Source organism: Pantherophis guttatus, chromosome 9, assembly GCF_059756535.1.
Source record: "Pantherophis guttatus breed Tessera chromosome 9, ASM5975653v1, whole genome shotgun sequence".
Taxonomy (NCBI): Eukaryota; Metazoa; Chordata; class Lepidosauria; order Squamata; family Colubridae; genus Pantherophis; species Pantherophis guttatus.
The window spans coordinates 217,640-234,531 of record NC_142071.1 but is presented as its reverse complement, the minus strand read 5'-3'; the positions used below and the strand labels follow the sequence as shown (position 1 = coordinate 234,531).

Below are 16,892 nucleotides of genomic sequence, written 5' to 3'. Positions count from 1 at the left end.
GCAGCAAAGGTGCAATCCAAGGAAAGTTGTAAAATAACGACTGCCTATTTTTAATCCTGAGAACATTGGAAGAAGAAAGATGCATTTTGTGAAAATGTTAAAAGGCAAAAAGAAACCACATCCCATGTTGCTCGGGGGAATAAGAAATATGAAAAAGCAAAAACTGTAACTGTTTATGGTGATTTCAAGTTAAATAGAACATTTGGGATACAATCCTGAAACAGCCATATAGAAAAAGTGAAAGACTTAACAAAATGCAAATTTATTTTAATAAGCAGCTAAAGTTATGCAGAAGTTCCTACCTCTGTGGCTGAGTTCACAGTGTAAACCCATTGATTGTTCTCGCTGTCAGGAAATTTCTCCTTATTTCTAGGTTGATTCTCTCCTTGATTAGTTTCCATCCGTTGCTTCTTGTCCTGCCTTCAGGTGCTTAGGCGAATAGGTTGACCCCCTCTTCTTTGTGGCAGCCTCTCAAATATTGTTAATATTGTAAATAAGTTAAATATTGTGAATACTTTGCAATCACATTCCACTCAGGAAAATAGGAAGTATGTAATATTGCAGCAGTTTATATACACTCCATTAAATTTAATAAGTTATTAAAAGTGATTCATTGTAGTCATGTAGAAGCCTAAATGTAGGAGAAGAATGGCAGAGCCTGAGGGAGGGATGAAGCCACCGACAAAAGTAAGTGCAACCCCTTTGAGTGTGGTTGACCCTTAACTAAATTGTATCTCCCATTGGTTGAGAAGATTCCTGTCCACGGGCTTTAGCGGCAAATCGGTTTAATTGAATCTCCATGTGTGGACCTGGTCTTTCACGCCTGACACTAAAACACATGCTTTTTGGGGGGAGGGGGGTTGATTTCTGTTTCATACATGCTCTTCCATCTCAAGACCATTTGTCTGAAAGTTTATGGAGTCCGCTTGTCAAAGGGAAAAAAGAAGAAATCCTCTGAATCCAGCAGCTGATGCTCTTAAACAAGCTGAAATTATCATAAAGGATTTGCCTTTGCCCTACATTTCTTCCGTGGCATCTCCTGCTCATTGGATGAAGAAAAAAGTCCTTTCTGCATCTTGTTTGTATTTTAGGAAGGGTTACTTGTTCTAATGCCCCGGCAGCAATTGCTAAAAAATGAGCGCACAGGTTCTTGTTTTAATGACCCTCAGTTCCCTGCCCCCTTTCTGTCTCTTTTGCCTAGTTCTTCTGGGTCCTCTTGGCCATCTTCATCATTGAGTTGCTGCTATTGTTGGTCGAAATCATCTTCGAGAAGCAGGTAAGCTCTCTATGTCAGTCACTCCTATGACTGGAGACACTTTGCCCATTAGAGATTATGAATTGGAAAGGGGGAGGAATCATTCATTCTTTGCATCTGCCTTTACACAAAAGGAAAAAAATAGTTTAACAGTAACAGAACCATAAAAGACAGATTAGGGTTACAAGTCAAAAGAGGCAGGAAAATGACAAGAGAATACTTGTCCATTCTAGATGAGTTCAAATTGCCAGGACCAGATGGATTACATCCCAGAATCCTGAAGGAGCTGGCAGATGTGATCTCTGAACCATATATTTCAAAGATAGGTTGGATTTGGCGTAAAGACGGATGCAAAAAACGAGTTAAACAGTTCTGCTTTCTCCCGGTTGCTTGTCACCTTCTTGCCATTTTCTCCCACTAATGGACCAATTGTTTCCTTGACCTTTTTCTTGTTTTTTACATGTTGAAAGAGGCTCCCTTTTTTTTGTTACTTTTCACTTTTGTCGCAATTAGTTCATTTTGAACCTTAGCTTTTCTCACTTCATCTTTGCAGGCTCGGGCTATTTGGTGATATTCTGCTTTAGTTATGTGCCCCTCTTTCCACTTTTTATACTTGTCCTTTTTGTCTTTCAATTTATCAGAGAGTTCTTTATGCTGTCATGTTCATAAAGTTCAATAAGGCCATTTCTTTTGAGAGCTGTTATTTTTCTTCTTCACTGGTATTGGGCTAGATTGGGTTTTTATAATCTCACTTTTCAAAATTTCCCAAGCGTCTTGGGTTGTTTTCCCCTTGAGGATTCTCATCCATGGAATACTTCCAGAGTTCTCTCTAAGTTTATTGAAATTAGCTCTCTTAAATTCCAAAACTCTAGTTTGACTTTGTTCTATTGTTTGTGCTTGCATCATGTTGAATTGCAATATTGCATGATCACTCCCCCTCCCCAAGGTTCCTGTAGCTTCAACACCTTCTATCATTTCATCTCTGTTAGGGAAAATTAAGCCCAATAGAGCTGATTCCCTAGTTCCTTTCCCTACTTTTTGGGAGACAAAGTTGTCTTCTAGGTTTGTCAGGAACACTTTTATGCATTGACCCAAATGCATTCAAGACAGTTTTCATCATTGTTGTGCTCTATTTCTGTAGAGATGTAGTTTTTTCTTATATATATTGCAACTCCATCTCCTCTTTGGTCTCTTTCTTTTAAATAATTTAAATCCCTCTAGCTGTATGCTCCATTTGTGGGTTTCATCCCACCAAGTTTCCATAATGGCAACAATATCATATCTGACCTCATTTACTTGAATTTCTAATTTACCCTATTCATTCCTCATACTCTGTGCATTGGTGTATAGACATTTGAGTCCTCACCCTGCGTTTACTTTCTAAATAACCTGTGTTGTGCCTGTCCCCCTACTTCCTTACCACCTGTTTGATTAGTGCACGTGGTATGGTACTCACTGTTAAAAGCTTGATTTTGCTTGACAGCAAGGTTGATATTCTTACCCGCACAAACATCTGTGTTACATGCACTGATAACCCTTTTAATTTTAGATTGCTGGGGACAAAATGTTCTGTATCAATTAACTCTTTGTCCCCCATTGTTTAGTTTAAAGGCTTCTGCTTCCTTCCCCCAAATATTGTCCTCGATGGGAGCTATAATTATTTCAGGGCGTCTAGCAGGTTCTAGGAATTTCTGTAGGTGTTCTGCATTCTCATAGAGATTCCTTATCTATGGTTTCTTGAGTTTTGATAAACTCCTCTTCCTTTTCTTTTTTCTGGCAGTCAGGTTTGACTTGCCTCTCCCTGTCCTCGGCTGATCTCCAGCTGTGGGCTATGGGGAAATTACCGAGCCTGAGATCCAGTCACTCTTTAGCCTTCCTTTGACCATCCTAACCTGGGCTGGCTTTGCAGATGGCTGTTGTTGTTGTTGTTGTTGTTGTTGTTTTTCCTGACTTTCCAGCTGCCTAGCCTTTGCAGCAAATTTGGCATCTCTGTCTTTGGCTGGAGTGGGTAAGACCTTCATCAGCTGCCACCCAGTTCTGCCTCTTTGGGGGATGGTGAGGTGGCCAGGTTCTGCACTCTCCTCAGCCCTGTCTGAATCGTGGCTGCCAATTGTCCCCTGCAACCCACAGGCTGATTTTGTTTCGAGGTTTTCTGCTTTCCTCTTCTCTCCCTTGCCACCTTCTTGGTTTTTCTTGCATTCCCACATACAAATACATTCTCTCTCTTAACGCACACACATGCACACTCAAACATACACACATGCAGAGGTCCCTCCCCCTTTCTTGGCAGGAGCAGACGCGTGGCCCTAATCCGGCTGCCTCACAGTCTCCAGTGGAGGGCTGGGCCTGAGCGCTGCAGGGCTCCTGCTACAGGAGGGATCTCACCTGTCTTCTTGCCCACTTTGGGGCCACATTGGCCTACTGAGCCCACACATGCAGGTCCCAAGCATGTCTCAGCCCTGTGGTGACATTGACCGGCTCTTGCCGTGGGTGAGAAGAACCAAGGCTATTGATGGAAGGCCAGGAGTGGCAAAGAGAGTCTGGACCTGACATTTCGACTCATCCTTTTGCCTGTCATAGCTGCCCTGATCATGCCTGAAGCGGAGGCCTCTGGGCCGGAGGTCTTGGACAAACTCTGTTGGCTCTCGCTCAGGAGAGAAGGAGCCCCACTCTGATCCTGGCCGGAGCCCTGGATGGAGGCGGAAGCTGCTCTCTCCCATTTTGCTGAAACCCTATTCAGGGTGGCTGCAGCAGAGCCCCCCCCTCCCACTCCCCCAACCCCCTGAGCCTAATCGTTTCGCTAGCGGTCCCCACTGCTTCCTGCTGGGCTTTCTTCCCTACCTTGCTCCCCAGCACACAGGCTCAAAGCTGATCTGGGGCAGGAAGGGACCTGATTCTCCCAGTGGGTTCAGGTCACTATGTGGCCATCTATCAAGCAACAATCAAGCAGATACATTTACCCTAACAATAATTACTGACAACCTTTGGTGCTTCCAACCCTATGATTCTGTGACTCTGTGATGCTAGAATTTAAACAGAAACAAACCAGGGCTCTGTCAGACATCTTCCTTGTAAAGTAAATGGTGCTTCTAATTATTGAGCACATGCTGTTTTGACATTTGTGGCTGCCCCAAAGGTGAAAGCTGCTGGCCTTGCAGATGACTCCCAACCTGGGAGATCTCTTCAGGGGTCTGTGGAAACTCTTCTTTTTTTTTCTTGCAGATGAATGCAGTGTTCCATTCCAGCATTCAGGATGGAATAAGACACTATTATGACGACTTGGATTTCAAAAATATTTTGGACTATGTTCAGCAAAAGGTAACGCTATATTTTTGGGTCAACTGTCATTTTGTTATAACAAAAATGTTATTGGAGAAAGGCTGGATGGCTAGACCGATCCAGAATGCCTTATTCTGCTAAACAATGCATGTGCAATCTGGGATAGATTCTCCCAGATTCTGGCACTGATAATGTTACCTAGTTTGGGCAATGAAACATCTGCTGAAAGTCAACCAAGCTCAGAGAGCAACAAGAATCCCTCATTTCAACTCTGAGCTAAAAATATTCTCCTTTGTTGGATTCTCTCATTCGTTTGGAACTCTGGATGGCCTCTTTGCAAACAGGAGAATTCCCTAAGCTGTTAACATCAAACACGAAGGACAAAACAGAATTCTTGGGGAATAACCTCTGAACTGAGGAAGATCCCCAGGACTCCCCATTGTTCTTCAGAGACCTTTGCTTCTCATAGCAGATGCTGCAGGAGAACCATGTTGTTCTATAATAGACAAAAGTCAGGAGGACCCTAGTAGCACCTTTTTAGTCTAACAGGTTTTATTAAAAGGCATATACTGTACTTTTGTGATGCATGATGCATCTGATGAAGTGAATGTACTTCACAAAGTTTATGCCTTTTATTATTTATTTTAGTTTCATTTTGTATTCAATTTTTATATTTTTTTTATTCAAGAGTTAAAATACAAATTCACAAAAAAAACCAACCAAAAACAGAACAAAACTAAGGACAAAAACAAAAATAAGTGCATTAATTAAAAAAAAGAAAATATACATATATTGTCCCCCTTAATTGAATACTGCTAAATATATTACAACATTAGTAGTTTTTCCCTCTTTCCGAAACAGGCCTACAATATATAAACAGCTACAACTCTATTTACCTAAACAATTTGACCTATCATTTATCTACTGTAAAAAGAAATAGTTAACAGATAAGCCCAACAACAGAAACTTACTTCAAACCCTCTGTTAACAATCCATTAATGTGTTTTACTCACAGAAAATCTGCAATGGCTTCAGTTTCAATTTCAGTCATTGTCTCTGGTCTGTCCAGGGTCAAATATCCTTGATTGATTCTTAATAATAAAACTTTTCCTTAAAATTATAACTAAGGTCTTTCCATATCCATGGTCCAGGAGCCATTGTAGCTCATCATACTTATTAGTAACTGCTGGCAGTTGGCCATAGGCTGAGGTCACAGTCTGAGCTGTAACAATCAATTTTTAGCTAGCAGCTCCGCATCAGATTCGCTGGAGGGGGTTTCATGCCCCTTTTCCTCCCTGGTCCGAAATTGCCTTCTTTCCTTGTGAAATGTAAGTTCCTCACTTTCCCAATCTAATAAGGTGCTGGGTGACAAAGCTTAAGAATTTGACTCATCTACAGAGACACTGATGGGTGGAAAGTGTAAGAGTTCTTTCTTAGTCTAGAGTGCTTTTACCGTTGTCTGGGTTTTTATCTCTGTTACGGCTTTTTTGCAGAAAATTGTTGTTAGAACTGTTCCCTATTTGACAGTGACCAGAGGGGAAGTTTGGATTTGAACAGGAATTAACAAAGATTCACCTTCTGCCATGGGTTCAATAGGAATTGCTGCAGCTGTTCAGGTGTATACTGCCACTTCGCTATTTCACCCCACTCCCAGAGGGAGGTGACTTTTGGATGGTCTTGCTAAAATCTCAACTAGACTGCTCTGGCCTCAGACGAACTTTTGCCCAAAACAAATTCATTCCGGTCTGCTGATGATTCTGTTGAAAGTGTCCTTCCATTTCTGTCACTTGGTATTTCAGCAGGAAAAGGTGAAAGATTCAGCCATTGGAAGATCCTATTCCACTCACTAACCCTCGATCCTTTAGAAGAACCCCGGGGAGCAGCCCGGACATTTGTAGAACAGAAGGAAGCACTGCCTGTTGAGCAGAGATGACCACCGTTCCTTCTTTCCCTGGGCAAAGCAGCCGTGGCTATAGCACACGTTTTCCTTCAGCTTTACAAAGTGGCCATAGATCTCTTCAGCTAAATAGTTTTGCGTGCTTAGAGTAGGCCAGTCTCTCTGAAGACTAAAGGCCTCTGGTCTGGAACTTCCTGGAATTGCCGTATTGTTTTACTTTTAATGATGGAAGATGAACCTATGTACTCAGCTCTTCTCTTTGTCTTGTAGTTTTCCTGCTGTGGAGGTGACGAATTCAGCGACTGGCATGTGAATCCATACCACTCGTGCAATGGCAGTGGCCCTCTGGCCTGTGGAGTGCCCTACACCTGCTGTATCAGGAAGGTGAGGTGGAAGAGGCTTGCACAGGTGGCTTCCAGAAGGGAGGGTTAGGGTTAGGGTTGATACACCTTGCACTGGTATCCCTTTGGACTGCTTCATGGCAGGGCCACAGTCTCCTTCTGTTCAAATGGCATGCAGTTTTCTGACATGCTTCTTTTCAGGCCACACCTCGGGTTCAGTTACCGCAGGATCCCTCACCGTGTGCACCTTCCACAGACATGAAGTTCAGCTTTTACTGGAACAGTTTAAAGGACATAGATCTGTAAGGTGCCCAGGTTAGAGAAGGCTGGATTTTGAATCCTGTAAAAGAAAGTGCTTATTTGTGCTGCAGCTGGCAAAAAAAGCCAATGCAGTCCCAGGCTGCATCAACAGAGAAGTAGCATCAAGATCAGGGGAAATGATGGTGTTGCTGCGCACTGCACTAGTGAGGGCACACTTGGAAAACTGACTCCAGTTCTGGACACTGTGATACAAAAAAGATGCTGAAATTCTAGAAAGAGTGGAGAGAAGGGCAACAAAGATGATTAAAGGCTGGAGGCTAAACAGTAGGATGAACAGTTAAGAGCTTAGTGAGAAGATGGAGTAGGAGTGGCATGATAGCTGCCTTGAAGGGCTGCTACAGAGATGAGGGGAGGTGGTGTGTCATGTCTGTGAACTTCTAAAATGTTGCAGTTTTTTCTTCTATGGTTGTTGTCTCTTTTGGTCTGCTTAAGATGTTTTGAAGGGCTTTAGTTGGCTTGTGTGCTATGCTGATTCCATGTGGTTGTAGGAGTCTGTTGGTAGTTTCTGAGATATTCATGATGTATGACAGTGTAATTTGTTTTAGGGTTTGTGTTAGTTGTGCTGTATTGGGTTGAGTGGTCAGGGACTTTTTGATAAAGTTGTGTGGATATCCATTTTGTTGGAATATGTTGTACAGGTGCTCCATTTCCTTTTTCTGCTGTTCCAGTTGCTGTAGTGTGTTTGGGCTTGTCTAAATAAAGTTCTTACGCAGCTTCTGTTGTGGGAAGTTGGGTTGCTGCTTTGGTAGTGGAGCCCCTGGGTAGTATGGGTGGATGGTTTTTCTGTAGACTTGCATTTCTAGTTTGCCATTGTGGTCTCTGCTGATGAGGATGTCCAGGAAGGGTAGCAAGTTGTTGTTTTCTTCCGTTATAGTAAACTGGATTCCTTTAAAAATGTTATTGATGGTTCTATTGGTGGTTTTCTAATTGGTCCTTTTTTCTTATGGTGAAGGTGTCGTCTACATATCTGATCCATATTTTTGGTTGTATTTGTGGAAGTGCTATGGCTTCTAGATGTTGCATGATGACCTCCACTATAAGTCCTGAAAGTGGTGATCCCATAGATGTTCCTTTAATTTGTTGGTAAATATGTCCATCAAATTGGAAGTATGTAGTTAAGCAGAGCTTTATGTGATCCATAATCCTGAGTGTTTCAATCTTTATGTATTTGGTTAAGTCAGATATGCTATGGAAAAATAAGGTCATGGATTCTTGGTGGTCAAGAATGGTCAAGAATCCACGACCACATTGTTCCACAAGAAATAGGCTGTGGTCTACTTTGTCAAATGGGGCCTGGTGGCTCAGCAGACTAAAAGCATTGTGATTAACACCAGCTGTCTGCAATTACTGTAAGTTCGAATCTCTCCAAGGCTCAAAGTTGACTCAGCCTTCCATCCTTTCTAAGGTAGGTTAAATGAGGACCCGGATTGTGGGGGCAATAAGCTGACTTTGTATAAATATACAAAAGTATGAAGGCTATTGCTTAATGCATTGTAAGACGCCCTGAGTCTCCGGAGAAGGGCGGCATATAGATCAAATTTAAAAAAATAAAATAAAAAATAAAAATGCCTTATTGAAGTCAGAATCAGAATCAGAATAGAGCTGGAAGGAACCTTGGAAGTCTCCTGCTCCAGCCTCCTGCTCAAGCAGGAGATCCCGTACCATTTCAAACAAGGGACTGTCCATTCTCTTCTTAAAAATCTCCAATGATGAAGCACCCACAACTTCTGAAGGCAACTTCTGTTCCACTGGTTAAATGTTCTCACTGTTAGGAAGTTTCTCGTTAGCTCCAGGTTGCTTCTGTCCTTGAATAGTTTCCATCCATTGTTTCTTGTCCTGCCCTCAGGTGGTTTGGAAAATAAGTTGACCCCCCTCCTCGTTGTGGCAGCCTCTCAAATACTGGAATACTGCTATCACGTCACTCCTAGTCCTTCTTTTCTCTTGGTTGCCCATACTAAATGGCTTCTAGCAATTGCCTTGTTTGTTTCTAGGTGCTCACAACTCCTCCTCCGCTTGCTTATCTTTTTCAGGATTTTCACAGGTATTGATGTCAGCTTGGTCAGCCAGTTGCCAATCTATCTGTTGGTTATATATAACACCATAGAGATGTTAGCAGGAGAGAAGGTTGAACCTTCAGCACCCTTCCCCATAATATTTGCAAGAGAATTATCAGCAAAATAAGGCCACATATTCCTAATACATCAAAGCACAATCCCAAAATGCATATTTTGTCAAATTGAAAGTGCTAATCTGCAAAGCTCTGGTTGTGTTTTGAGCAAAATGAAATCTGCACCCATTTCTCTTAATAGGTCTATTTTTGAAAATGGATACATTGTTAATTTAGTTATGAATAGCAATGTATGATAGCAGTATGAGAGATGAGACAACATATAGATTAGCATTTCCATGAAATATTAAAAAAGCAGATTTCATTTTGTAAAATAGATTTGGGAATGGCATTTCTGTGGAGCAAATGACCTATTCTGAGGCTTAATACAAAGAAACCCAATGGGTAACTGTAGATGAAAAATGTTCTGTAATAAGCAGAGTTTCCATTCTGAAGTGTTCCACTCCAGAACTAAGGACCGGCCACTAGAATTATCTCGACCATCAGGAAACAGGCGGGTGATTTCAATTCCCCTCGGCTTTATTCAGCCCAGAAAATAGCAGAGCTCTTGACGCGAGGGACACACCAGCCTTTCCTCAAGGTAGCTCTTATTTTAAGCAGTCATAAGTGACTTCAGGACAGAAAAATCTTAGCAAAGCAACTTCAAGGCTGTGCTGTGAATATGAACTGATGGTTGTTTAGATGCAGAATGCAGTTGTTCCGTGTGAGAACAACCGAAGGCCACCAAAACGGCCGGCTTTACTTTTCTTCTTCCCGGCGGGTCTTAAACATAACCACCCAAACTTTCTTCCATCTGCTGCCATTGGCTCCTCTTCTTGTTGTCTTCACAGGCGCCAGGAGAAGTCATCAACACTCTGTGTGGATACCGAACACTAAATCAAGAGGTAGCAAACTGAGATTCACCGGGCTGAGTTGAATGCCAAACAGCAGCAGGCAGGAAGGGAGATGAGTGGCTAAGAAGTGTGACGTATATAAACAAACAAACAAACAAACAAACAAACAGGTGCTTTGGGGAGTGTTGCTGCTGAGCATCATTAGGAGCAAGACTGCAGACAAGAATGCCAGCGTATCTGAGCTCTTGACTGCAGCCTTAGCCAGCACCACAGGAATTCCTGGTCACTGCACCCCAAAGAGGAGATTGGGTCTTTCAAGCCATTCTGCTCACAATGGCTAAGAACAGATACCTGTGAGAGTTGTGTGAATGGCCAGGCAAGAAGTTCGCTGGGAAAAGCCTTCTCAAATTATGTGGTGGATTCTCACAACAGCATGATCTGATTACTGAATTGGCCCCTTAGCACTGTGTAAACTCACCAAACAGCTCGGTTTACCCAACATACTTAGTCACATCCTCTGATAAAGATTAGTCTGGCCACCTTTCTAACTTTGTTAGCGTTGTAGAAACCAGTATCTTGGGTAAATCTGGGGGTACCTGCTGGATCTCAGTAATTCTTTAAAACTTCCATCAATCAAATGTAATAGCCAAATGTATGACTGGAGCCAATGACTTGTGATGGGATGAGACACAATCATGTCATTAATCGGAGATTTATCCTTTTTGTAGCGACTGGAGCTGGTGAACACCATCCACGTACGCGGCTGCATCCACGCAGTGAGCTTTTGGTTCAAAGACAATTTTGAAGCCACTTTAGCAATTGTTTGCTCTTTGCTCCTTCCTCAGGTAAAAACCCACTTTGTTCTCTGATCGTTATTTGGGAGTGCTTGTATTTTTGCCCTTGAAAAAGCGGCACGAAAGAAGTATCTTTAGCACATCAGGAGACTTAACTGCAAAGGTCAGACATCAGAGCGTCCATCCGCTGGGGAAAGATCCCAGTCCTGGGATTGGCGCTTGCAACCTTTGCGTTGTGGTGTCGATCTTGAGGTTTTTAAGTGCCCCACAAGCCCCCACTTGTCCTAATAAAAAAGAATCGGGATCCATAACGCGTCCGGAGTAGCTGTCTTTGTTGGCCCCAAAGTGAGCCAGGATAATTGGTGTTTTCTCTCCGGTTGCCATCTTTCTTCTTTGTTGGGATCCCTGGGCATTCCAGCCCAGTTGCGGTTCCTGCAAAGGAAGCCACAGGGACATTCAGAATAGAAACAAGCTGGGCAGATGCCAAATTTCTGTTGTTCCCCACAGTTTTCTTTCAGCGGTCACATTTTTAAAGGATCCAGAGCTGGCATTCTTTCATTATTTTGTTCATGGACACAAAGGCCAGGCATGCTGTAGGAAATGTTCCATTCATGCAAGCATTAGAGTTGGGAGATCTGAAAGCGCCACCCATCGCATCAACAGTCCTGTGATTGTTGGCCTGCAGCACAACCAACCCTGGGAGCAAGCCCACTAGTGCTGCCACCAAGCCTCCCTCAGTCTCCAGACCAGCTCATAGAGCTCATAGAGTCACCAAGTACGAAAGAGGAGAAAGAGAATTCGGTTTTCCGACCTGCATCCCCTGCCTGCAGGGTCTGCACTGGTGCCTTAGGCACCAGGGTTGGAAGCGTTTGAAGAGCAGGATTTTCACCTCACCAGCCTCAGTGGCACAGCCACCCATGGTACAGGGTCTCTCCCCATAGCACGTCCTGTCCCTTGATCTTTCCACTGTTTAGGTACAGGACTAGCGGCCTTGCTCACTATACCGCAGGCAACCAACCCACAGGGCAAGATGGCCACATACTAAGAGGTCTTGTCTCCCCTTTCTTCTTGCAGGTCTTCGGCTTGGTGATGGCCTGGCTACATTGGCAGAAGCTGAATGAGATTCATTCCCAGATGGACACTGTGGACTTCAAGCAACTAGACTGGAGCGACTTCAATTTTGCTACTCTGGACCTCACGGGGGCCGGCTGGTGCTGGTGTTTGCCTCGAGAAGGTGGCTACATCCCAGTCTGTGACAAAGATGATGAGAGCGAGGTCGAGGCTGCCACCAGCCACAGCAAAGTGTGAAGCTCTTAGGTCGCTTGCGGTGCCCATTCCGGAGAGACTGGTCAGGCCTAGCCGCCCAAAAGTGGCGTGGGACTGTTAAGCAACGAGATCTGTGGGTATTGTAAAGGGTGCTTTGCCTTCTGAAATGTACACAACCACTCAGTAATTGTTTTTGCATACTAAGTTGAGTTTAAAATTCAAGTAGGTTTTTCCAATTTTGGGACTCTGAACTTTTAATATATATTTTTTTTTAAAAAAACTGAAATGTAGAAGCTTTTTTATTTTATAGTTTTTAGATTTTAGAACTTTAGTAGAAAAAAGAATCCCAGGTATTTTGTACACCAGATGGTTAAAATATTGCCCCTGCATTTTCCTACATATTACCTAGTAGATGGTCCAATTTTTTACACTCATTTCAAATTGAATTAATGCTTTAATTTCCCAAAAAAAAGTCTCTTGATGACTTTAAAGCAGTTTCTTCACTACAAAAACCCAACCAGTCAAGAACCTTGTAGTGCAGACATTTCCAGTTCTTTCCAGTTTACAGACTTCAGTAGTAATTTTACCATCAAAAAATTCTGATGACCGTGAAAAGCAAGGATTTGGTGTGGTAGGTAATGATATATATGGATCTCCAAAATAAAATAAATCTTATGTTCCCATTTGAAAGATTGCAAAACGTTTACAAATGTGGCAATCCCACATTTTTTGCTCCTTTGAAAATTAACCTTTATTCTGGCTCTCTCCCAGAGTGTTCATGTATGATAGAGGTCTTGGGCCACAGAAAAGGACTGTGTGATGTAGCGTCACGTAACCAATCAGATGCCGCTTAGTGACCCAGTGGATCCACAATGAACTGGTGTCTGGGGACAAAGCGTGTTATCACCTTCACTGAACTTGAGCAGAGTGCCTGAAAAAGAGGCGCGTTCTGCATTGATGGAAATCTCACAGCAACATAGGGTGTTAAATAAATATCTGCCTTAGGAAATGCCCCGTGCGGAAGGCGTTTCCTCGTTTTGAAAAAAGGCCCGTGTTGACAAGGTACAGAAACACTTGTAAAATCTTGTTCGTTTCTAGTCATCTTACTTTTGAATTTTGCTATATATATTCTTTGCTTTTATTTTTCATGATTTTTGTAAGCCCCTATTTGTAATCAGGATACCTTGGGAGGGTAGTGACTATGATTGATCGAGTGGCTGATCAGTTGATTGATTGATTAAATAAATAAGTGATTGGACATGGAGCTGTCCAATCATCTTTGGCAGCAAACACAGCGTCTTTTGCATCCACAAAGACTTATCAATAAGTGGGTAGACACCCTTGTGGATCATAGTTCATGTCATCACATGTGTGGGAATTAGTCTGGAGTGCCTCAGGAGGGCCCAGGTGGTGTAATGGTTAAAGCACCAGGCGAGAAACCGGAATACAGTCTGTTCTAGTAGCCCTCAACTTACGACAACAATTGAATCCAAAATTTCTGTTGCTAAGCAAAACAGTTAAATGATTTTGCCCCATTTTATGCCCTTCCTTGCCACAGTTGAATCACAGCAGTTGTTAAGTGAGTAACATGGTTGTTAAGTGAATCTGGCTTCCCCGTTGACTTTGCTTGTCAGAAGATCGCAAAAGGGGGTCACGTGACCTCTGGGGAAACTGCGACTGTTGTAAATATGAACCAATTGCCAAGCATTTGAATTTTGATCACGTGACCATGGGGGGGAATGCTGCAGTAGTTATATGTGTGAGAAACGGTCATTAGGCACTTTCTTCAATGCAATTGTAACTTCAAGCGATCATTCAATGAATGGTTGTAAGTTGAGGACTACCTGTCCTACCTTAGGAGGAAGCCAGCAGGGTGACCGTTGGCCAGTCCCTCTTTCTCAACTCCAGGAAGAAGAGGGCCAAGGCGAACTTGTCAAGAGAACTGCAACGTCTCAGAGGCACCCGAAGTGAAGACGCGTCTCTGAGCCCAGTGAAAACCTGCAGGCCTCGGACTTAGAAGAGAGCTGATTGGCCTCGCTTGGGAAAGAGGCACCACTGCAGAAAGGCCTCGTCTTGGATAAGCCGATTGGGCCACATTGAAGACAACCTCCCTCTGCTGAAAAATAATTGATGTCAGGCTGATCCGTTCTGTCGTTCCCTGGATCTGTTTTTCTTCCTTTTTGGAAGATGGGAACCACGGCAGCTCTTTTCCAGTCCTCTGGTAGTTCCCCGGTGCTCCAGGATCTTTGAAAGACAGGGTTCACTGGTCCCGAGATCACGTCTGCCTGCTCTTTCAGGACCTTGGGGTGTAATCTATCTGGTCCTGGTGATTTGAACTCGTCTGGAGCAGACAGGAGTTCTCGTACTATTTTCTTGTCTGTTTTTTACATTTATGTTTTTGGTAGATTGAGATATATTATCTTTGTGCGCAAAGACAGACGCGAAGAATGAATTAAGCAGCTCTGCTTTCTCTCCACTGCCCTTTACTTCCTTGCCATCTTGTCTCATTAGTGGAGTCCCATTGTTTCCTTGACTTTTTTCTTTTTTGTGTGGTTGTAGCACCCCCTCGTGGTCACAAACTGAAAATCTGTTTGAATAATAGAGCAGATGCAGAGCAAGACCTGCTTGGCATGGCAGGGCCAGTGGGGGCAAGAAGACTCTCACCAACCACGAATGGGGATGCTGCAACGGTTGTGAGAGGACCACTCACAAGTCACTTTTTCCAATGCCATTGTAACTTTGAATGGTCGCTAAATGAATGATTGTAAGTCGAGAACTACCTGTATTGTATATAAATTGGAACCAAACCTCCATACACTATAATGCTCAATGGTCTCAGGAGTGAAACGCCTCCGAGCAAAGAACTGAGCTCAGAGAGCACCAAGGACTCCACATTTCAACCTTGTGCTACGGAGATTCTCTACTATTGGACCTCATCCTGCAAGTGCAGATATGAAGAAATTGTATTTTTCCTTGTCTTTCCTATGTGGCAAGAAGATGGTGGTCTTTCATTTCGTTCAACAACTGTAATTAAATATCGGTTTCACTTGAATTGTTGTTACCTTATACTTTCTTGTATTTAATTTACCTGCTAAGGGTACTCAATAAAGCTTGAAATCTCCTTCCTCACTGGTGTGTTCATTGTCTTTGGATTCTCAAAGAACCGTTCATCTACACCTGGCCACTGCCTGACACTGGCGAAAATTCACATATATGGACACAGAGAGATGTTCTGAAATTGAAGGTTGACCACTTCAAAGTGCTATAAATCCTCTAAAACTTTAATGACTTTTTACTTCTTCCTTTAACTGTGATGTTTTGTATAGATGTTTTTTATCTTGGCTGTTCACCGCCCTGAGTCCGAAAGGAGAAGGGCGGTATAGAAATTTGAATAAAGTAAAGTAAAGTAATTGTGGAAAAAGATTTCTTCATTACGTGGGAAAACTCCAGAGGAGGGATGTGTGAGGTGAGGCCTCTGTTTGCCAGGGTTCCAACAGATTTGCTCATACAGACCATTCAACTAGGACCAAAACATTCAGCCAAGGCACTTTCATCCCTGCAACCAACAATCTTAACTCATCCAAGACCTAGAAACAAATTCTGCTTAGTATTTTTATCAGCTGTGGGATAATTGGCTACTTGGAGTTGGTTGCATATTAAATGGATCAGAATTTGTCTGAACACACTCATGTATGAGCATGAGAAGCATCCCATGATCCAGTTCCTTGCAGCTCTGAAGGGATCAATCCATGTCATGTCACACACATTTCAACAGAAAAGCTGTGGCAACATTTGTGGGTCGATACGATCCCAGCATCCAGTGGCCTCTTGCTGACTCTGAGAGCTATCCAGGACTCGGTGGGATCCAAAGCCTGCAGCTGACCAGAAGCTGACCAGTCCCCTGAACGTAGTCTGGAGCATTTCTCAGGAAGGTTCAACTGTAAGTACATTATCTGAATGTACATTCAGAATTCTTTGAATGCTTCAAAGGGAGAGGCTTCTGAAAAAAGGAAGTTATCACAGGTGCAAGAAGGTATTCATCTGTACTATTTGTATAAAAAATGGTCTGAATTTTTGTTCCATTTTTGAAGTATGCTTCTAATACTAAATCCCCAAACTCTACTGCAGCATTTTTTTTTAGTTCATTGAGTTGTGCTTAAAGCCATTTATTTAATTTAAGCTTTGATGTGTAATTCATAAAAAGCATGGTTAAGCAACTTACCATGTTCACTGGTGGCAGTTTTAATATATATTCCACTTTTAATATACTTTCATATAAATCTACTTTTGACCTAATTATAATATGACAACATTTTCTCTTGATTTTCTCAGTGTGCAGGAATAAACAGCCTGTAGGTGCCAGAGGGAGGGACCAGTGTTGGGTTCAAAGTGACTTTGGAAGGGATTGATTTTTCTGCCATGAAATGTGACCACATCTTTCCCAGTCGCCCATAAAGGACATTTGGGAAATTAACAGGCATTGAAATAATAGAAAATACTTGCAGGCTTTTTTTTTTTGGGTACTCCTTCATTCCCCATTCAAGTGACTTCCAGAGGTTGGCAACATCTGGTGTCCCTCTGGCCTCTTGAGGTTAGTCTGGATGTGCTTACTCCTTTTCCCAGGCTCTGCCCTCCAAAGTATTTTTATTCCATCAGGTTGGCCTGGCCTAATCTTTTCCCTTTTTCCCTTTTTAAAATGTAAATTTTAATCTGTTTTAAATTATTGGAGTGTTTTTAAATCTGTCTTGGGCCAAATTGTTTAATTCGGTTTTACTTTG

General features: G+C 42.7%; 1 protein-coding gene across 2 annotated transcripts in view; it reads left to right on the top strand.

Moving 5' to 3' along the window:
* The window catches only part of LOC117673331 (tetraspanin-15-like), a 31,303-nt gene extending 16,064 nt beyond the window's left edge, over positions 1-15,239 (top strand). Inside the window, exons 3-8 of one of the 2 annotated variants that reach the window (XM_034430642.3) lie at positions 1,202-1,276; positions 4,478-4,573; positions 6,702-6,815; positions 10,052-10,105; positions 10,783-10,899; positions 11,923-15,239. In XM_034430642.3, the coding sequence (XP_034286533.3) occupies positions 1,202-1,276; positions 4,478-4,573; positions 6,702-6,815; positions 10,052-10,105; positions 10,783-10,899; positions 11,923-12,156 (690 nt within the window). In that variant the 3' untranslated portion in view covers positions 12,157-15,239. The remainder of the gene's footprint in view (positions 1-1,201; positions 1,277-4,477; positions 4,574-6,701; positions 6,816-10,051; positions 10,106-10,782; positions 10,900-11,922) is intronic. The other variant, XM_087875920.1, reaches the window with a different exon arrangement.
* Positions 15,240-16,892: the final 1,653 nt, after the last annotated feature.